Source organism: Eretmochelys imbricata, chromosome 20, assembly GCF_965152235.1.
Source record: "Eretmochelys imbricata isolate rEreImb1 chromosome 20, rEreImb1.hap1, whole genome shotgun sequence".
NCBI lineage: Eukaryota > Metazoa > Chordata > Testudines > Cheloniidae > Eretmochelys > Eretmochelys imbricata.
This window is the reverse complement of record NC_135591.1, coordinates 18,308,008-18,329,442: the sequence shown is the minus strand read 5'-3', so window position 1 is coordinate 18,329,442 and position 21,435 is coordinate 18,308,008. Positions and strand designations below refer to the sequence as shown.

The following is a 21,435-nucleotide window of genomic DNA, read 5'->3' as shown; positions in this document are numbered from 1 at the left end:
TCATGCTTGTCCATCCTAATCTAATTTAAGGTCTTTCTCATGCACCCATGATCCTAGTAGCTGGTTACTTATAAAGCTATTTTGCAGACTATGTAAAGATTGGTAAAAAGTCACACAGCAGACCAGGGTAAGAAATCAGCCGTTTATATATATAGAAACAACAAGAAGAGAAGAGAGCGAAACCCCCAAGAGGACAGGGCTAGTGGCGAGAGTCAGCAGCATTGGGACTCTGAGTGGAGATGTCTCCACCTGAGTGTAACACTCCGTCTCCGCTCACACTGTCCCATTGGGGCCGCTGGGAAAGCTGGGTCCAAGTTTAGGTTGGGCAGCCAAACATGGTCATGGCTTCAGAGAACTCAAGGAATTCCTGGCAGACATTCTGGAAATCCGGCTCCTGGCATTCATCCTCGTTGGGCCACTTCTCGATCCAGGTGTCCTTGCCAATGATGTAGGATAGCCTGGGACGGACAGGCAGAAGGGTGAGCAGTGAAGCACAGAATGTGTCCAATTTGTTGGCTCAGTTCCTCAAGGGCAGCCAGGTTTGCCTAAGGGCATAGGTAGCGCGTAGGCGGGCCAGGGGAGGCTGAGTCCCTCCAAACAGCCAGGCGTGGCCCCACTCATGCTCTGCCCTGAGCCCCCTCCTGCTTCCCGTTGCTTCCCCCTGGCCACAGCCCATGCAGGCTGCTCCTCTTCCCCAAGGGGGCTGAGGCAAGTGCGGGCTGGCCTGTGGCTCGGGACTTGAGGCGGATGGGTGCCCCCAGTGCAGGGGCCCCGCAGCACTGGGGCTCCCTGGCGCTCCAGGGCTGGTGGTGCTTGAGGCACGGGGGCCGCAGCGTATGGCGCTCCTGGGCAGGGGGTACTGGGGCCATGGTGCCCAACACTTCAGGGCTGTGGGCGCTCAGGCTGGCTGGCTAGAGCAGCCCAGGTCTGGGGCAGGGGGGCTGGCAGCCGCGGTGGTGGGCTTGGGGCTCCAGCGGGAGGGATGGGTGGAGAATGGGCGGGGCCGGGGGCCAGCCTCCCCAAACAGCCAGCTTACACTCAGACTACAGAGAGACTACAGATCCCAGCATGCAATGCTCCATATATATATAGCATGAGGATGGAACTTTTAGCCTCTGTGAGCTGCATCTTTGTTGGTGAAGCTCATGGTTAGGTGCAGTTTCTACCCTAATTAAATATATTTCCACCAAGTTTAAACATAAGTGATTTGGGAACAACTGTGGCTGGATGCAGGGACCTTGAAATTGCACTGTGAATGTGATTTGTGCTGGTGAAATAGTTGGGTAGCCCCTGCGAGGAATGGTGGTCCAGGGTTAGACGACGAGGCGAACTTGGATTAAATTCCCAGCAACTCCAGAAACTTCCTTTGGGTACTTTGGAGAGGTCACCTAAGGCCAGTCAGTGGGAGTTAGGTGCCTCAATACCTTTGAGGACCTGGACCTTAGGCTATCTGTGCCTCAGTTTACCCATCCATTAAATGAGGGTAATAACGCTGCCCTGCCTCCCATAGTGAGAATAAATACATTCAATATTGTGAGGCTCTCAGAAAGTACAGTAATGGTGGCCTGAGAGGTACCTAAAATTGATAGGGTAATTAATTAAGGGTGTGTCGGCTTGAAAGTGACTAACGCAGGGTAACCACAGGAGGCTACTTACTCAGCTTTCCTGGGCCACAAGTCGGTGCTGAGTCCCCAGATCAAGTAGTCTTTGTTACGCTCCAGCCTCAGAGACTCCCTGCATTTTATGTGGCTGATGAATGGGCGGGTTTTTCCTTGTGGATTTTCATCAGTCCCTGGGGGGACGGGGAAGGGTGAAAAAAAAGATCTCACACATAAGAGCAGAGTGACGAGGAGATAGTACAGGGTGGAGAGGGATGAAGACGAAAGGAACAGAGAAGAGGTGACTCCCAGGCGTTCTCTTGAGATTTCAGTACAAATTCAGCCCCAGTGCGACTGCTGTGATAACCAATCACTGAATCTCCAGCAGTCATTAGAGACAGGAAGGACCGTCTTGTGGTTGCGGCACCGGGCTGGCCTGAAGAGTTCAGGCCTCAGCTCCTGTTTCTGCCACAGACTCCTTGTGTGACCTTGAACAAGTCACTCGATCTCCCTGTGACTCAATTCCCCACCTGTGAAATGGGGCTAATAAATCCACCCAGTGTGGATTTAGACTGTAACCTCGTCAAGGCAGGGGTTGTATCTGGGTATGTCCAGTGCTTAGCACAAGGGGCCCCTAATCTCAGGTAATACAAATAATTAGAACAGTCATATCAGCTCCCAGTGAGTGAAGCTGCTTTGAGCTCAGTTAGATCCCTGCTTACTTTGTCTTTATATTGATTTATAAAAGTCAGCATTGAGGAAGAGAGACTCCACCTCCCCTATAGCAGCTTGGGCCAAAGGGCCACCAAGTCTGGGGTCTTGACTTCCACAATGGCCAATGCCAATTGCTTCAGAAGAAGGTTGAAAAAGCCCATAATGAGACTGGCCAATTGCGCCAGGCTGAACACAGTGAGAGGTTCCCCCCGTTATTTTGTCTGCCTTTTCATGGCAAGGCTGCCTCGGTGGGTTGAGCAAATTCTTTCTTGTCCCCATGTGGCTATAGGTTAATGCCCTGGAGCATGAGACTAGATTAGCTTTGCTTTAGCACTTCCTCTGGAGAAGAGAAATAGCTCTTATGAATTGGTTAGTCTCTAAGGTGCCACTAGTACTCCTTTTCTTTTTGCGAATACAGACTAACACGGCTCCTACTCTGAAACAGCTCTTATGCAGGCCTTTATCCCAAAGGCCATTCAAAGAAATTGCACCCTGATTTTAGAAGGGGAGCTCTTACCTGCTTTAATGATTTCCAAAATTTCCATGATGTAGTAGTCAGAACCGCCCACTTCTTCAGTTCTAACAAGCTTGGTTTTATACACTTTTAAAAAAGGAAGACATACAAAACACCAGTTGAAGGTCTGCAGTACTTTTCTGTCAAGAATTCAGTGTGTAACTGACTCCCCAAACTGGCTGTGAGAAAGATGGTCCCATGGTGTGGGCGATAGCTGGAGACCGGGGTTCATTTCTCTGCTCCACCACAGACTTGCTGCGTGACCTTGGGCAAGTCACTTAGTCGTTCCGTGCCTCAGTTTCCCCTTTTGTACAATGGGGATAATAGCACTGCCCTGCCTCACAGGAGGTTGTGAGGATGAACACGTTAAAGATTGTGAAGTGCTCAGATACTAGGGAAGTGGGGGCGCAGATAAATACTTAGGGTTAGATTGAATCTTAAATAGTCATCTGATCTTGTTCATTTCTGGGAGTTTAAAGCCCCAAAATCTTATCAGGTTTCTGCCTCAGAAACCTTAACAGGTTTCTGCCTTCTGACCTTACCCCTGATTCAACCTCAAGGGCAAACTTTACAATCCAAATCGAATTCCGAACCCTGTCTCTGCGCTCTCCTCATGGAAAAAGACTCAGCAGATCCAAATCACAGATTTACCATAATCCACTCCAGGTTCGCAGACTTCCTCCATTCGTTTGTTCAGGGTGATGGGACCCTCTATCTTCTGCTGCATGAAGCAGTTTTCTATGGGGAAGGAGGATGGGGTAGAGAATCACCAAGGGAGACCATAGTTTCAGCTCTGCTATTAGTGACCCACAGGTGCCCACCTATTTGAATCCTGGGTGAACCATGCTAGTCCAGACAGTGACAGGCCCACCTCCTCTGACAAGGGAGTGGCCATGAAGCCAACCACCCATCACGTTATGGGGCACAGGCGCCAATGCCGTGGGTGCTCCGGGTCTCAAACACCCATGGAACAAAAATAGCAGGTGCTCAGCACCCATCAGCCACAGCCATTTGGCGGGGCTGCAGATCAGCTGTTTGGCGGCTGGCAGGAGGCATTCGGCGGACAGCAGCGGGCAGGGGGCCTTGGGGAAGGGGACAGAGCCGGGGCAAAAAGTGGCAGACCGAGGGGGAGGTCTCAGGGGAAGGGGCAGAGTGGGGGTGGAGCACCCACCAGGAAAAATAAAAGTCAGCACCTGTGTTATGGGGCACAGTAAAAGAAGAAACAAGGGATGGAGAGGTAGGTTGCAGGGTCTAAATGAGGCGATCCTGAGCCGACAGACTCAGACAGTTCTGCAAAGGAATCAGTAGATGTTGCCCAGAGGAACTCTTTCTGGATATATGAAATAACCAAGGACCATAAATAGGCCTGGCAATCTCAGCTATCTTCCCTCTCTGCACTGGTGGATATCTACCTGGGTCAGTGCCAGGAGGAGCCTTGTCTCGGGACTTAGTGGAGCTGCAGATGGGAAATCAAAGGTGATGGCAACGACAGATCTGGAGACTGAATACCTCTCTGTATGCCTGGCAGACTGCAGGGCTACAGCAAGTTCCCCACTGAACAAGGGCCCCACCAATGGGTCTCCACCCTCTTCTAGAGGATCCCTTCCCAAGAGTCAGCGGGGAGTGGAGCCTTCATGGCTCATCCAATACTTGGCCTCTGTGCTGAAACTGACAGCAGGGGGCTGAGGGGTGCCAGCTGTGGGCATCCTGGAATGAGAGGACCCACATATTTTAAAGAAGTGCCTGACTTCATGTCACTACCCCCCAGGCCGGATTCCAACCACTGAAACAGCTGGTATGTTTCCACGGAAGTTTCATAACCAGGGAGGAGCATCCCCATCGGAATGGCTGGAAAACCAGCAACTCCTGCATCCCAGACTGCCCTGCTTCAATGTGTGCAGCCCCACTCCACGGATCAGCTGGCTTAGCCCAGCCCCCAGGGCCCTGATGGGCAGAGAGGAGGAACTGACTTCTCCAATACACGCTCCCTCCCGGTCATCCAGCCGATAAGAGAAATTCTGCTTCTACGTCCTGCTGCCAGCTCTCCATGTGATTGGCAGGTGGGGTTGCCATTGGAGAATCACAGAATCATAGAATCATAGAATATCAGGGTTGAAAGGGACCTCAGGAGGTCATCTAGTCCAACCCCCTGCTCAAAGCAGGACCAATCCCCAACTAAATCATCCCAGCCAGGGCTTTGTCAAGCCTGACCTTAAAAACTTCTAGGGAAGGAGATTTCACCACCTCCCTAGGTAACGCATTCCAGTGTTTCACCACCCTCCAGTGAAAAAGTTTTTCCTAATATCCAACCTAAACTTGCCCCACACTGCAACTTGAGACCATTACTCCTTGTTCTGTCATCTGCTACCACTGAGAACAGTCTAGATCCATCCTCTTTGGAACCCCCTTTAAGGTAGTTGAAAACAGCTATCAAATCCCCCCTCATTCCTCTCTTCCACAACTAAACAATCCCAGTTCCCTCAGCCTCTCCTCAGAAGTCATGTGTTCCAGTCCCCTAATAATTTTTGTTGCCCTCCGCTGGACTCTTTCCAATTTTTCCACATCCTTCTTGTAGTGTGGGGCCCAAAACTGGACACAGAACTCCAGATGAGGCCTCACCAATGCTGAATAGAGGAGAATGATCATGTCCCTCAATCTGCTGGCAATGCCCCTACTTATACATCCCAAAATGCCATTGGCCTTCTTGGCAACAAGGGCACACTGTTGACTCATATCCAGCTTCTCGTCCACTGTAACCCCTAGGTCCTTTTCTGCAGAACTGCTGCTGAGCCATTCGGTCCCTCGTCTGTAGCGGTGCATTGGATTCTTCCGTCTTAAGTGCAGGACTTGTCCTTGTTGAACCTCATCAGATTTCTTTTGGCCCAATCCTCCAATTTGTCTAGGTCCCTCTGTATCCTATCCCTACCCTCCAGCGTATCTACCACTCCTCCCAGTTTAGCGTCATCTGCAAACTTGCTGAGGGTGCAATCCACACCATCCTCCAGATCATTTATGAAGATATTGAACAAAACCGGCCCCAGGACCGACCCCTGGGGCACTCCACTTGATACCGGCTGCCAACTAGACATGGAGCCATTGATCACTACCCGTTTAGCCCGACAATCTAGCCAGCTTTCTATCCACCTTATAGTCCATTCATCCAGCCCATACTTCTTTAATTTGCTGGCAAGAATACTGTGGGAGACCGTGTCAAAAGCTTTGCTAAAGTCAAGGAACAACACATCCACTGCTTTCCCTTCATCCACAGAACCAGTTATCTTGTCATAGAAGGCAATTAGATTAGTCAGGCATGACTTGCCCTTGGTGAATCCATGCTGACTGTTCCTGATCACTTTCCTCTCCTCTAAGTGCTTCAGAATTGATTCCTTGAGGACCTGCTCCATGATTTTTCCAGGGACTGAGGTGAGGCTGACTGGCCTGTAGTTCCCAGGATCCTCCTTCTTCCCTTTTTTAAAGATGGGCACTACATTAGCCTTTTTCCACTCTTCCGGGACTTCCCCCGATCGCCATGAGTTTTCAGAGATAATGGCCAATGGCTCTGCAATCACATCCGCCAACTCCTTTAGCACTCTCGGATGCAACGCATCCGGCCCCATGGACTTGTGCTCGTCCAGCTTTTCTAAATAGTCCCGAACCAATTCTTTCTCCACAGAGGGCTGGTCACCTTCTCCCCATGCTGTGCTGCCCAGTGCAGTAGTCTGGGAGCTGACCTTGTTCGTGAAGACAGAGGCAAAAAAAGCACTGAGTGCATTAGCTTTTTCCACATCCTCTGTCACTAGGTTGCCTCCCTCATGCAGAAAGGGGCCCACACTTTCCTTGACTTTCTTCTTGTTGCCAACATACCTGAAGAAACCCCTTGTTACTCTTAACATCTCTTGCTAGCTGCAACTCCAGGTGTGATTTGGCCTTCCCGATTTCACTCCTGCAAGCCCGAGCAATATCTTTATACTCATCCCTGGTCATTTGTGAGGGTAAGGGTAGGTGGTCAGGGAGGGTGGAAACCCTTTGCGAATGCAGGAGAGGAGGGATAGGAGACGGAGTGAAGGAAGATATTGAGACTCTGCGGGGGTGAGGGGTAGGCTTCAGACTGGGAAGGTGGGTCCCGGGGGTTCTTACCTCCTCCAAGGCCCATTCCAGCCCCTCTGGGTTCCGCTCCCTGGCCCAATCCCAGGCCCTGCAGTCCCTTCTGGTTCCTATCTTGCCTGCCCTCCCCAGGCGTGCATGACTTTATGTGGGGGTGCATCCCCCACATATTTCCACTGAGGGCGCCCTCATCCCGACCCTGGTCCCACCATTCCTGTATGTGGTGGTGCTGTAGCAGGGACACAGCTGGCCAAGAGTCAGAGCTCCAGGCTGGGGGACAAACCCAGGGACCATCCTGCCTGTGGCTGCCGTGAGCCTGTATCATATGTGAGAATCATCCAGAGCCCATAGAGAAGGAGAAGCCCTGATGAGCGACAGAGGGGACTGATGCTGAGGGGGACTGGACTGCATGTTTGCTGGTAAAGCTGACAGGGGAGCCCCCACCAGAGATGTAAGCAGAGACAGAATTCTCCTTACTTTCTGCACACCGGCAGACTTCCCCGTGACAGAGCTTATTGAAGAGCCCACTCTGCTTAGATGGGCGGTAGAACTTGGTGCACCGGTCATCTAGAGAAAGATCAGAGACACGGATTACTACCCCTCCTGCAGAACAACGGACATGATTTACAGCACCTGGGAGACAACCCTGAAGCCCTTACTCAAGCAGAAGTCCCACTGGGTGACCCTGGGGAAGGGAGCAGCAGTCTGTGGGAACAACTTTCTTAGCTATAGGAAACCATCAACTTGAAATGATGGGCTGGTGCTTGTTGGAGACACCCTCTTAATCACGCTAGCAGCAAATCCACCTCTGGAGGTAAAATGCGGGGAGAGGGCCAGTAGGATCATTATTGCCTGTAGTCAGAGGTTCCCCTTATTATTTTGCCTACCTTTGCATGGGTGCGTTAAGGTGATGAGTGTGACCACATATTTCCAGCATGAGGTAATGTTAGAACAGGAGGAACTGGGAGGTGGGCAGGAAATCAGACTAGATAATCAGGATAGTTCCCTCTGGCCTTAAAGTCTATGAGTCTGAAATCCCTGAGTTCTAATCCAGGAGTTCTCAACCAGGGCGACACATACCTTAGCAGTACCCCAGGGGTATGTTCACTTATCTAGATATTTGCCTAGTTTTACAACAGGCTCTAGAGCCCTACAGCAGGACTGGGATCCCACAGGTCCCGCTGCCGTAATAGCGGGAGCGGGATAAAAATTCAACAAACAATGCAGGAGCGGGTGGGAGTGGGAGTAGAGATTGTGGGGCGGGGTGGGAGCAGGATGGAAAAAATAGTCCTCATTCACCACAAACCACAGGAACTCCCCGGCCAGCAGCCGCTGCTCTCTGGCCGCTCAGCACGGAAGAGCAGCGCACAAGTAAGGGTAGCAAAATCAGATCATGCCACCCTAACTTCTGCGCTGCTGCTGGCGGCGGCGTTGCCTTGAGAGCTGGGAACCTGGCCAGCAGCTGCTGCTCTCCAGCCGCCGAATGACAAGGCTCACAAGCGAAAACAGGCTCAGGTCTCACACTGAAATGTAAGTCCAATATCTCTATTCCAATTGATTTATATTGATTATATGGTAAAAAATGAGAAAGTCAGCAATTTGTCAGTACTAGTGTGGCTGGGACACATTTGTATTTTTATGTCTGATTTTGTAAGCAAGTCATTTTTAAGTGAGGTGAAACTTGGGGCATGCACGACAAATCAGACTCCTGACAGTAATCTGGGAAAGTAGAGACGGGAGTGTGAGCTAGTGTAGAGCAGGAGATTGGGATTCAGGACGCCTGGGTTCTATTTCCAGTGGTGGGAGGGGACTGTGTATGCGGAAGCTGTACTTAGAGCTCTGAATTGGCAATCTGCTCCCAGCTGTGCTACTAGCTGTCTAGGGCTTACCTGAGGGCAAATCTCTTAACATCTCAGTGCATCCCCTCTGTTACACGGGGATAATGATAACCAAGTATTTCAGCAAGAGACTGCAAGAAGTAATGACACCAATGTAACCCAGAGCAGAATTTGAAGCCATGGTGCCTTTAGTGGTGAGGAGAGCTGCGATCTGTTACCTATGGTGTAATAGTCGTAGACTGTGACGGATGCCGGCTGAATGAGACCAACTTCGAAAAACTGGTGAGCTTTAAACTGCAGGCATTCATCCTCTCTGTGCGAAACCTGGGTGGGGGGGAAATAACAGGATTGCTTAGGCCGAAGGGTGGCTGGATGGAAAAGAGAGAATGAAAAAGAATAAAAGAAAGGGAGATGTTGGGGAAAGAAGAGGGCAAAGAGAAAGTGAGGCAGGTGGAGGAAAGAAGAACTAGAGAAGTGAAAGGAGTAGGGAAAGAAGAAGTGAATGACACACAGAAGCAAATTCAACGTTAATGTCAGATGCTGTATTTCCCACTGAAGTCAATGGACCTACATCCACATACACCAGCTGAGGATCTGGCCCTTTCAGTTGTTCCTAGTGGAAAGCCTCAATCTGGGCCAGTGAGTCAAATTCAGCCAGCGGTTGCAGTTTGTCAACTTGCTGACGTCTGCGGGGATGCCAGGGTGTATCTGGGAATGCAGTTTGGCTCAGCAGGGGCCCATGAAATGAACACAGGATCAGAGAAGCTCCTTATCGAGTCTTTACCTTGTCCAGGTAGATCATGAGGTTGCCTCTGTCGGATAGGGCTTTGTCGATTTCAAACTTGGAAATGTATCTGTCGACCCCTTGGGAAAGCTAAATGTGAAGAAGGAAAAGCAAGAGGCATTGTGGGTAAGGCAGCGTCTCTGTGAAAGTCCTGCAGCTGGGTGAAAAAAAATCCATCATCTCACTACGTGACTCAGTGGTGTCATGCTTGTGATCACGTCTCCCATGATATGATCTGCATGGAGGATACTAGCCTGCTACTTACTCAACAGCTAGGGTTGTCAGGCATCTGGTTTTCAGGCAGAACACCTGGTCGAAAAGGGACCCTGGCAGCTCCGGTCAGCAGCACAATGGGGATAAGGCAGGCTTCCTGCCTGTCCTGGCTCCACACAGCTCCCGGAAGTGGCCGGCATGTTCGACTCTTAGGCGCAGGAGCGGCCACAAGGGCTCAGCACACTAACCCCACCCCGAGCGCCAGCTCCACAGCTCCCATTGGCCAGGAACAGCGGCCAATGGGAGCTGCAGGGGCGGTGCCTGTCGGTGCGGGCAGTGCACAGAGCCCCCTGGCCCCTCTGCCTAGGAGCCAGAGGGACATGTCACTGCTTCCAGGAGCCGTCTGAGGTAAGTGCTGCCTGGCTGGAGCCCGCACCATGAACCTCCTCGTGCACCCCAACCCCTTGCCCCAGCCCTGAGCCCGCTCCCACACTCCAAACCCCTTGGCCCCAGCCCGGACCCACTCCTGCACCTCAAAACCCTCATCCCCGGCCCCACCCTAGAGCCCACATCCCCAGCCGGAGCCCTTGCCCCCTCCTGCACCACAACCACCTGCCCCAGCACGGTGAAAGTGAGTGAGGGTGTAGGAGAGTGAGGGACAGAGGGAGGGGGGATGGAGTGAGCAGGGGGCGATATGTTGGAGAAGGGACGAGGTGGGGGGGGCCTCAGGGACGGGGCGGGGCAAGGGTCTTCGGTTTAGTGTGATTAGAAAGTTGGCAACTCTATCCACAGCTAACGGAGCTGGTACTCTCGCTGAAAAAGTTGAGCTTTCCATGATAAAGGTCCCAGGTTCGGTGACCACAGTGTCCGTATGCACAGTGCCTACATTTGTAATGAAAGAGGTGCCGGGGCTCAAGCAATTTATTTATTTCTTTTTTACTTTCATACTGATGCAGCAAGCCCAGAGGTGCCGGGGCTACGAACTGCCAGGCCCAGAGGTGCCGGGGCTCAGCCCTGGCACACATGAAGCACTGCGTACGCAGCCAGAGATGACCCAGACCTGCAGATGGGGGGGTGGGGGGGGTGGAGCAGTGCCACTGGGGGCAGCAGTGCCAGTAGATGTTACTGAGCATGCTCAGTACAAGCCAAGCAGCAACTCTGGGCACACTATGGTTCTGGTTTGGCATTCCGGCTGATTTTATGCAGCTGCAGGAGGAGAACACCAATGCTGGAAACATCCCTGGGTTTGTTTGCCTAATAATCCACCCTCATTTTATACCAGGGCAGCAATCCACTGCAGTGACTCCTTCGGGGCCTGGCTTTTTTGTGCAGCCTCTTCTTCTATATCCACCGTTCTCCCGGCACAAATAACTCTGCACCGTGTAGGTCAGAGGGTCTAAAGGAAAGCCATTTTTTTTTAATTCTGGCCCCACTGTACAAGAGACTGTATCAAATGCAGTCTGCTCTGATATGCACAGTCAAATGACAGCAGCCCCTCAATCTGCTATCCAATAAAGCAGGATTGAACTGACCTAGATTTGTATTGCCAGATTTTCAAAGCAGCCGGCGCAACTTGCCCGGTCCCTGATTGTGTGTGTGAATTTGGACGTTAGGCTCATAGCCTATTCATCCCCTGGCATCTCCTCTATGAATGCCAACAAAGGGCCCACCAGTTGTGGTGCTGGTTACAGAGATGTGAACACCCATCCCCAAGGAAACTGAGCTGAGTCCCAAAAAGGCCCCCAAAAACTGCCCAAGGGAGATGACATTCCATCCTCAAGATGGAGAGAACTGGTTGCAGTTTCCTAAAGCTGTTACCAAGCCTTAGAGCCATCTGGTCTCCCTCCAGGTTTAACCCTGGAGCCTGACTATTCACCTGGTGCCTTGGATATTTTATCTGAAAGCCCCAGCCAAACCACTGCATTGTTTATTACGTTCCCTCTTCTCAGATTACACTGACATACTCTCTTAAGATCCTCCACGTCTGGTGAGAAGCCAGTGAGCATGGAGACATCGATGATGGACATTGTGGCATCAACCACTCCGAGGAACCTAACGAGGGGAAGAGAAAATACCCTTTTGATCAGAATTCATCACTTGAACATTGATTTTGCGATCGCTCCACCAGCTCCTGTTGCTTTATCATAACTTTTTTGGCAATTTTATAGAAAAATTCATAGCCCAGGATTCTCCAGCTACCCCCTGCATCTGTCCATCTACCCACTGCATCTATCCATCTATTTATCATCTATCGTTAAAGGGCATTGTTCTCACCTGATGCAGATTTTAATATAGACTGAACGCATTGCTCCTTCCGGCTTCTTAACTAGAAACATTGCAGAAGAGAAAAGAAATTAATATCTCAGTGTAAATTTCATGCCAGAATAACCCTCTTTTGTTTTTTAGGTGCACTAACATGGCTTAGTAATCAAACAGGTCCTACAGTAGGTGTGAAAAATCCCTCAATAAACCTCCCCTCCCTTCCAGCAATCCATAAATAACTCTTCCCATCCCGGGAACGCAAACTAAAAAGCCTCTCCCAGCTGGGTGGCACAAACAAAATATGGTCTAGAGTTAGCAGAAAGAGGAGACCGAAACAGAGAGAACCCGTGGGTGTGAACTTGGACAGGTGGGAAAGTTCAGAACAATGTACTGCTGGCTCCTGTTTCTGTAACAAGAGGTGCCAAAATCCTGGATCCCCCTATCATATGCTGGCCTGATGTGTGGTCATGGCTCCCTCTACTGGCCAGCCCTAGCAACTCAAACAATCAGCTACTCCCAGCTCAAGGAAATTGCTCCTTTAGACCAAGCCGCAGAGGCTTGTGTTTTGGGTGCTGAAGATCCTGCCTTCTGTCCCATGCTGATTTCACCCCCATGCTGTCTGGAAATGTGTTCACTGGAAGTCTGGGACTCTAACCAGACTCCCTGCCATGGGCTCATCTCTACTTCAGAGGGAGACAATACCCAGAGTAGCTGGCCTGTGTTCCCATCCACATCTGATGCTCCAACTCTGCTGCTAACAAGTGCTATGATGAGAGAAGGCAGCATCTCCTCCCTTATCTGGAATGACCCTGCATTAGTTGCAACCTAGAACATGTGGTAGCTGTAATAATTTAGTGCCCGTCCTATGGGTATAATTTTGTAGGACTTGGGAACTGGGAGAGTTTGAAGGAGCTTCACAAAAATACTTTCCAAAGTTAAGAATGTGATTGCAGAGATGGTGGTTGGTTGGTGTAAATCCGCTGTTGCCCATGGAGTTAAACTGGTGTAACTGAGCCAAATTTGTCCGGATCTGAGGATTGACAGCAAGCTTCAGAAGAGAAAAGACGGGCGGTTACTTACCACCCCAGGCTTCTTCGACCGATACCCTCAGGTCAAACTTCTTACACTGAGATTCATCCTCCCGTAGTTTTGCGTTATAAATCGTTATTACGGTTAAGGTCCCTTGTCCAGTTCCTTCTGCCTTCACAGTGAAGTCTTCATTCCATTTGGTCTGTAAAGTTGATCCAAGCTTAATTTTCTTTTATAGTTCATTATTATTATGATGATTTAAAGACAGGGCAAACGAAGCTAATGAAGAAAATGAAGCTGGTGAGATTGACAGCCACTCGCCCAGAGGAGCTGGCGGGACTCTGCAGAGGCATTAGCATGAAGGAGAAAAAAGTTTACTTACCAGGCAGTAACTCTTTGATCTCCAGATGCCAAGCCTAAAGCAACCCATCCCCTCCTACTTCTGGATTCAGCTCAAAACCACACAGTCCAGGTCACTAACCCTGGAACAATTTACCTCGGGATATGTGAGGCAAACCCCAGCCAGCCCAGGGCTGCTCACTCAGCTGCGGTGACTTACCCCTCCAACAGAGCCTGCAGTGACAATCCCTGGTCAGGCCCTGGGCCAGATAACCCCTAGGCACAAGTATTTTACTGTCCCCATCAGAGCTGCAAGTTATTCTGCACAACACCACTAGTTGGCCAGGAACCTTCCTCCGGCCTTGCAGTGTTACAGATGTCCCAGGCTTCTGGCCTGCCCTTGATCCAGTTCCTGTTCCTGCTCCAGCCATGCCCGAGCCTTCTTCCAGCCCACTTCAGCCTCATCTGTGCCCTGCTCGGACCTTATTCCAGCCCTGTTACAGACCCGCTCCAGCCTGCATCCACCGTTTTGACCGTTGGCCTGCATCCGGACTCTGACTGGAATCCTGACTTAGCTTGTCTGTGGATTCTGACCCACGGCCTGGCCCCAGACCCTGATTTCAGCATTGCCCTTGGCCCAGTCCCAACTCTACAGCCAGCTCCAACCACCAGGCCTGACTGCCTAGACCCTAAAGCCTGACGGGATGTGGTGGATTCTCCATCACTTGAAGTCTTTCAGTCAAGGCTGGATATCTATCTAAGAGACATCTCACAGCTCAGCTAGAAGTTATGGGCTTGATGCAGAAATTAGTAAGTGAGGTTCTCCGGCCTCTGACCTGCTGAAGGTCAGACGAGATGATCATAATGGTCCCTTCTGGTCTTAAAAATCTGAGTCAAAAGTGTGGATGCATTTGGAGCTGGTGCCAGGAATCTGAATCCCCCTCCCACTCTCAAAAGGGTTTGGATAGGAGATTCTAGTCAAATCCCCTTTCGCTATGATCAGTGGTCTCTACTAATCACACAGAGAAGCATGATACCTCTGCTATTCTGGCCACCAGAGCGTTGTGATTTAAGATTCTGTACTTTATCATACTAGCATGGTGCCGCAGGAGAATAGAAACGTCCAAATTCAGGTCTTTGTGCTGCGGAATGTCTATCTGGTACTGTGCAAGAGCCTGGAACACCATGATGGTAGCCTAGAACACCAGGAGGAAGACAAAAGGGTTACACCTTATTGTCCTATTGTGCTGGACATCTGACAGCTTCTAAAGAGACTTTTTAATGAAGAGGAACCAAAAATACAATGAAAGAAAACACCAGGGTTCCACTGGGTGTCACGCAGGCAAAGAGTTATATAATAATATTACCTGGCTCCTCTGTAGTATGTTTCGTCAGTAGATCTCCAAGCACTTTACAAAACAGTAAATATCTTTAACCCCATTTTACAGATGGGGAAACGGAGGCACAGGGCAGGGAAGTAGCTTTCCCAGGGTCTCCCAGGAAGCACGTGGCCAAGCCAGGAATAGAACCCATGGTCAATAAGTAAATCGTGCATGGTCAATTAGTTTCCCATCTCCCTTAGCTATTAACAGGGCCCAATTGTCACCTAGACAGAGCACAACAAGACAGTGGCTCCTTCTATGTGTATGTAACCCACACACCTCCTGGTGGCACCGAGACCACTTAGCGAGAGAGATTAATGAGTGTGCTGTACAGCCTTAGCTAAGGCCCATGTGGCTTTTAGCTCATGTAGGAGAGGCTCATGCATTTAGCTCCAGAGATCCCAAGTTCGATCCTGCCCACCGACGACCGGGGTCTATCGGTATTACAAGTGGGGGCTTGTCAGGGACTCAAACGTGGAACCTCTTGCTAAATGCATGAACCTCTACTGCATGAGCTAAAAGCCATGTGGCCCTTAACTAAGGCTGTAGAAGACACATTAATCTCTCTCTCTAAGTGATCTCGGTGCCACTGGAGGGGACAGAACACCACACTCAGGAGGTGTGTGGGTTACATATATAGAGACATCCATGGCACACACAGCACAGCGTTAGGGATAGAACACGCTGCCCGTGACTCTAAAAATACAGACCACTCCCAGCAGAGCTTGTAGTATCCTTTTAGGTAGAGAAAAGACAAGACTCAGTAGCAAGAAATGTAAAGGGGCTTCTCTACTGAGGCTGCTGGACACAGACAGACCCTATAGTTCCTAGTGGCCCCCGTACTCCAGGGAAGGGAGCGATATCTGAGGACAATCCATCTTTATTTAGCTGCCACTAGCAGTAGGGTTTTTATCCTCTCCAGTGGCTTGTGTAAGCACAGTTTAAAAAAAAGAATCCAAAAACCCATAACCTTACAGTTCTACTTAGAGATGGATCCACCCTGGCTTTGTCATATGGACTCAGACCATTGGTCCTACACGCCTGGTACCCTGTCTCCAGACCAACGGCCAAAAACCAAACAAATGCTAGAATGAGTCCAGACGCCCATGCGCTTCTGCCCATGGGAAGAGAAGGCCCATTGACTCCCCGGGGACAACTCGCTGTCTTAAAGTGAAGCATGCTTGCATCCATCACCTTGGCAGGATTGAGCCTCAAGTGAGAACATTCAGTCATGCTCCTATGCTGGTCTCTGCCTTAGGTTAACAATGGCAACGACCTGATAGGTCACGTTGCCCATCTCCCAGGCAATGCAGGATTGTTCTCTACTGGTCATTCTCCAGGGCTTTCTACAATGACTCAAGTGATCGGAATCCCATCTTTTCCGAGGGGAGACCTTCTCACAAAACACAGTCTTGGAAGGATACCCTGGACTATAAGGATCATACTCACTTGGGTAGATCCATATCCCCCTCCGTAGTAGTTCTGCTCTCTCAGCCATTTGACTATGGGACCGGTCAACTCATACTTCTTCATTTTCAGCAAGGCCAGCAAGGCGTACGAGGTGCCCTCAATGTTGAAGGTGCGGGCGTGCCGCTCTTCCCAGCGATTTCCCTCTAGGCAGCAGCAAAGAAGGCGTGCTAAAGGACTCTTCCCCAGGACATCCACTCATTCTGAGCAGATCTGACTGGGCCATATCATTGCCTGTCTCCTTCCCCAACTTTCTGCACGGATGATTGGTAAGTCAAACCGATTGTTGCCCCTTTCGAGCTGAGCAGCTACCCAATATTTGGGGTCTTAGAGGATTGTTTCAATTACAATGAGGAATTGATCATAGGCCTCAGATACCTTCTCTGCTTTAAACCTGATTGCTTACGAAAATGCAGAGAGAGAAATAAGAGAGCATAAGAGAAACCAACAGCAGGCAACCTCCTTGCTGAGAAATCCCCAAGTCCGCCTCTGAAGTGAGTTCTAGGCCCAACAAGCAATGTCTCTCTGCTTCCTTTCATAATACTTCTCCAGGCTTTCAGCCTGTTTCTGCCTCTAACGCACAGGGTGCAAAACGAACATACTAGCCCCTGCATTTGTAATCAGGGAAACCCCTCAGCCCACATGGCTTAGCTCTTGACCTTGCTGTGCTACATTGTTTTTAGCGGTGTCTACTACAGAAAGAGTCTTGATTGCTCCTTCCGCTGAGTCTGAAAGAGTGCCTGGCACATCCATTAACTTGAACAAGGGCCTGGTCTACACTTAAAACTTCGGTCATCATAGCTGAGTCACTCAGGGCATGAGAAAAATCTACACACACACACCCTTCCGGAGCGCTATAGCTATGCCAAACTAGCCCCTAGTGTAGACACAGCTAAGTCAATGGAAAAATACTTCCATTGAGCTCACAATCGTTGATCATGGTGGTGGAGTTCCTACAGAGATGGAAAACCCCTTCCATCAGTGCAGTCTGCGTCCACAATATGGGGTGATACCAGCATAGCAGCAGCACCATAACTGTGCCACTATAGTCCCTGTACTGTAATCATGGCCAAGTGTAGTGGGGTGAGCACCCGCTCCAGCCCTGAAGGGGTTGGAAAAGTCCTGCAGAGGGCTGGGGCTGGGGAAGGAAGTAAAACCCTGGCTGATCAGGGGAAGTGGCGGCAGCTGGGGCCCATGCCCCAATCAGGGCCCAGCTGGCTCTATGAAGGCTTTGAGCCAGAAGATCCAGGAGAGATTCTCTCTATGCTTGGAGGGTGAGGGACCTGGCTGCAAGGGCTGAGAAAGTACCTAGAGTAGGAGCAGGGCTGGGGAAGGCCAAGGGAGCCAGGGAGCTTGGGCCTAGGAAAGCCCCAGGCTACAGGCTTGGGTTGCAGGGGCAGCCACGGGTAGGCAGAGTCAAGGTCCAAACCCTGTCGCCTGTGATGACTGGCTTATACTGCAGTCTGCCCCAGGGAGCGGGGGCTAGTTGGTGACTGGCAGTAGCCTAAGACTTAGGCAAGGTGGGGATAGTGGGTGGGGGTTCCCCTGGGAGGGGGAGACCCAGAACTGTGGGGGTACTGCCAGGGGGCAGCACTCAAGACAAGGGCACTGGGGTCCGGGAGGGACACGGGGGCCAGGGGCGGCGAGACACCGGCCTGAAAAGGGCGCTCCAGAGGTTGGATGCTAATTCCCCAAGAGGAGCAGCAGGAGGCACTGCCGGGTGAGTCTGCGCCCTGTGACACCAAGGTCTGTGAATGTTTTGGGATCAAAGACCCACCTGGCACCTTTCAATATAACATTGATATATATAGACAACAGCTTTATCCTGCCCTGTTTTAACTTTCCCAAACAATGGGGCAAACTCAATTTTCCTTGCGGGTATTATTATTCTATATCCTCTGAAATTCCCCTTTGCTCAGTTACATCCTCTTGACCCACCCTTTTCTCTCTCTTTCTCTTTGGGGTTTACATCCTTTAGATATATATACAGGGCTCTCAGATTCCTCCTGAGGTCAAGTAATACCATATGTCTCTGCCACATCCAGATCTCAAACACACAGGTATAAAACTGGAGTAAGTCCACTCAACCCAGGAGAGTTACTCTGGATTTACACCCAGCCCGATCAATCTCAAATGTGGTCAAAAGGAACAAATCTATGCCTGTTATTCATTCCTCATAAATTAGTCCCTCTCCAACCTCCTTTGCTTCTCTTCCCTGAACCCCATCCTGTCTTGGCCACATCTTTCCAGTAGTTGATAAGATGCCCTGATTTACCTTTCGAAACTTTCATGAGTGGCTTCTCGGTGTTCAGTTTCCCCACCATCGCTAAGGCATAGGACACAAGAGCCACAGTGTAAGGTCTGGTTAGAGACTGGTACTCTTGGGCTAAGTAGTCAGTGGCTTTGCTGATGCTGCCTTCCAAACTCTAGGAGGTGACAAAGAAAACAAAAGAAAATCAAACTCGTGAGTTAGGCTGAGGTTTCGGGTGGTGTTAATGTAACATTAACAGAACCTGGTTGTCAGCGGGTAGGATCGAACCTGAGACGTGCAGAGCTAAATGCATGAGCCTCTACTGCATGAACTAAAAGCCCGAAAGGCCCTAGAGCAGACTCATTAATCTCTCTCTAAGTGGCCTCAGTGTCACTAGATAGGACGGAACACCACACCCAGCAGGTGTCTGGGTTACATTAAGACATTACGAATTCGTGTGGCTTCCAGCTTTATTAAATTTCAGAGTGAATTTTGTGCTGGTGAAAGACAGAAGAGGCAGGAAGGCATGGAAGTGAGATATGTGAGGGCAGCGAAAGGGGACATTTCTGGACCACATGCAGAGTGTCATCAGGAGTGAGACCAAAGTCTGTGGCAGGGCTGGCCCTAGCCCAAATGGTGCCCCAGAGAGTCTTTGGCATCCCCCCCCCCATTTGTTACATTTTGAATACCTTATTTTTTATTGTATTTGTCGCCCATTTCACGACTTTGATGCATGATTCGCATGCATGATTTATCCACCTCTTCCTGTCCCTGCTCCGCCCCCTCCCCTGAGGCCCCACCCTTGCTCTGCCTCTTCCTGCCCCCGCTCCACCGCCTCTCTCAAAGTCCCCACCCCCCGCCAGCTCGCGGCTCCCTCTTCTCTGTCCCCTCCCCCAAGCGCCTCCCGCCAGCTGCTTGCTGATCAGTGGCCATCCCCAGGGACCTGTCAAACAGCTGATCGACAGCCAGCCAGGGCGGAATCACTGTGGCTGGTGGGTGCTGAGCACCCCCTGGTTTTTTTCCGTGGGTGCTTGAGCCCCAGAGCACCCACAGCATCCGCACCTATGATTCTCTTCATCCCCTCTTTGTACGGGCCCACCATGTCATCTCATCCTCCTCTCTTGCAGCTTTGGTCTGATACCACAGACCAGGGCCAGATTTAGGGGCAGGCAATCCAGGTGACCGCCCGGGGTGCTGGGCTTGGGCGAGGGTACTGTTTTTGTTGTTAAAGACAAAAGGGAAAATCGAATGTTTGAAGTAAAATGTTTCTGGTATTCCGTATGTCGATTCATTTTTCACTAACTTCCTAGAATGGTCTGGACCTATAAACTTTGTTTCTATAAGCTTAGAAGAAACCATTTTTTTTATTTGCTTATATATGGCATGAATAAATACAGATTTACTAGCTCCTTCCCCAGCAAATTCCACATGCCACGGGGTGTGGTTCATAGGGGATGGAAAGATGGGAAAACCTGGGTATGAACGTTGAAGTGAATCTACAGTGCGGAGATACTCACATAGACTTGATCTTTGCAGATGTCCTTGGCCTCTTCCAATGCAATCAGCACGAAAGCCGTTAAAGAGACATCAGGCTCAGCACCCTTGTACCCTCCCTAAAGGGGAGCAAAGGACAGGCTTGGGATAAGAAAGTCCCCCGAGTACCATGAAAAGAAAGAATTAATCCCAGGCCCTCAGCATAGGAAATTATAGCAGAATACATGCTTCCTAGAAAGCTACCCAAGAATGGACTCTCAGTCATGGCCAGACCTATCGCTGAACCTCGCTTTGGCTAATGAACACCTGTCGTGCAATGGGCCAGGTTCTGATGGCAGTTACTCCTTTGTCAATGTGGAGGAACTCCATCCAAGTCAATAGAGATGCTTCGTATTAAACCAGCATGAGAGAATTTAGCTCACCAGGCCAGTGCTCAGGTCCCGCCACTAGCTCCCAGGCAGCTTCCTGTGCAGTTAATGGGTCAAGCGCCAGCGACATCAAAGACCAAACTTTGGCCTGTGAATCACCAAGACAGCTGCGCTCCTCTGGGGCAATGCAAATCACTAAGCCCGGGACAAAGCGCATGAGAGGTGAGGACAAGGCATTCTCAGTTGAGAGGCTGGGGAACCAATGCCCAGGGGAGATCAGGCCAGGCTAGAGCCTAAGCGTCTTTAGTAAACGCTGCAAAACTATCTCCTTTGGAGATGTCTTTCCACCATGAGAACACCCAAATCACTAATCACACCCCCTTCTATCCAATAAACCCAGACACGTACACGCCCTAAACCCAGACATGGACACCCCCTTCTACCTGTAAACCCTAACACTGAGACCCCTAACACAGAGACCCCTTAAACCCAGACACTGATAGCCCTAAACCCAGACACTGATAGCCCTAAACCCACTGATAGCTAGGGGTGCTGGAACAATTTTTGTAGTGGGGGTGCTGAGAGCCATTGAATGAAACTGTAACCCTGTATATAATGGAAACCACTTCAAGCCAGGGGGTGTTGCCGCACCCCGCACACCCCTAGTTCCAGAACCTCTGCTAAACCCTGACACTGAGACCCCTAAACCTCACCACTGATGCCCCCTAAATCCTGAACCGACACCCCCTTCTACACCTTAAACCCTGACACTGAAACCCCCAAACCTCGACACTGACAACCCCTTCTACCCTAAACCCTAATACTGAGACCCCTAAATCCTGACACTGACACCCCTAAAAGCCTGACACCGACACCCCCTTTTAACTAATAAACCCTAACACTGATACGCCCTAAACCCATAAATCCCAAACGTGACACCCCTAGCTCCAACAATGACCCCCACTTCCACTCTTAAACCCTGAATAATAACAAAACCAAAAATGTTCTACCCCCAGCAGAATGTTTACCCCCAAAAAGGGAGAAGTGCCAAAGACTCTATGAAGTCCACTAAGGACTA

The 21,435-nt window shown here is 50.4% G+C and overlaps 1 protein-coding gene across 1 annotated transcript in view; it reads right to left on the bottom strand.

Moving 5' to 3' along the window:
• Nucleotides 1-316: 316 nt before the first annotated feature.
• LOC144277513 (complement C3-like) overlaps nucleotides 317-21,435 on the bottom strand; it is a 53,413-nt gene continuing 32,294 nt past the window's right edge. The window contains exons 27-40 of the mRNA XM_077838333.1: nucleotides 20,013-20,108; nucleotides 18,520-18,670; nucleotides 16,227-16,390; nucleotides 14,433-14,591; nucleotides 13,108-13,258; nucleotides 12,040-12,091; nucleotides 11,730-11,817; nucleotides 9,553-9,642; nucleotides 8,987-9,092; nucleotides 7,408-7,497; nucleotides 3,478-3,564; nucleotides 2,830-2,913; nucleotides 1,657-1,792; nucleotides 317-458 (exon numbers count right to left, since the gene is read on the bottom strand). Coding sequence (XP_077694459.1) covers nucleotides 317-458; nucleotides 1,657-1,792; nucleotides 2,830-2,913; nucleotides 3,478-3,564; nucleotides 7,408-7,497; nucleotides 8,987-9,092; nucleotides 9,553-9,642; nucleotides 11,730-11,817; nucleotides 12,040-12,091; nucleotides 13,108-13,258; nucleotides 14,433-14,591; nucleotides 16,227-16,390; nucleotides 18,520-18,670; nucleotides 20,013-20,108 — 1,596 coding nt within the window. The remainder of the gene's footprint in view (nucleotides 459-1,656; nucleotides 1,793-2,829; nucleotides 2,914-3,477; nucleotides 3,565-7,407; nucleotides 7,498-8,986; nucleotides 9,093-9,552; nucleotides 9,643-11,729; nucleotides 11,818-12,039; nucleotides 12,092-13,107; nucleotides 13,259-14,432; nucleotides 14,592-16,226; nucleotides 16,391-18,519; nucleotides 18,671-20,012; nucleotides 20,109-21,435) is intronic.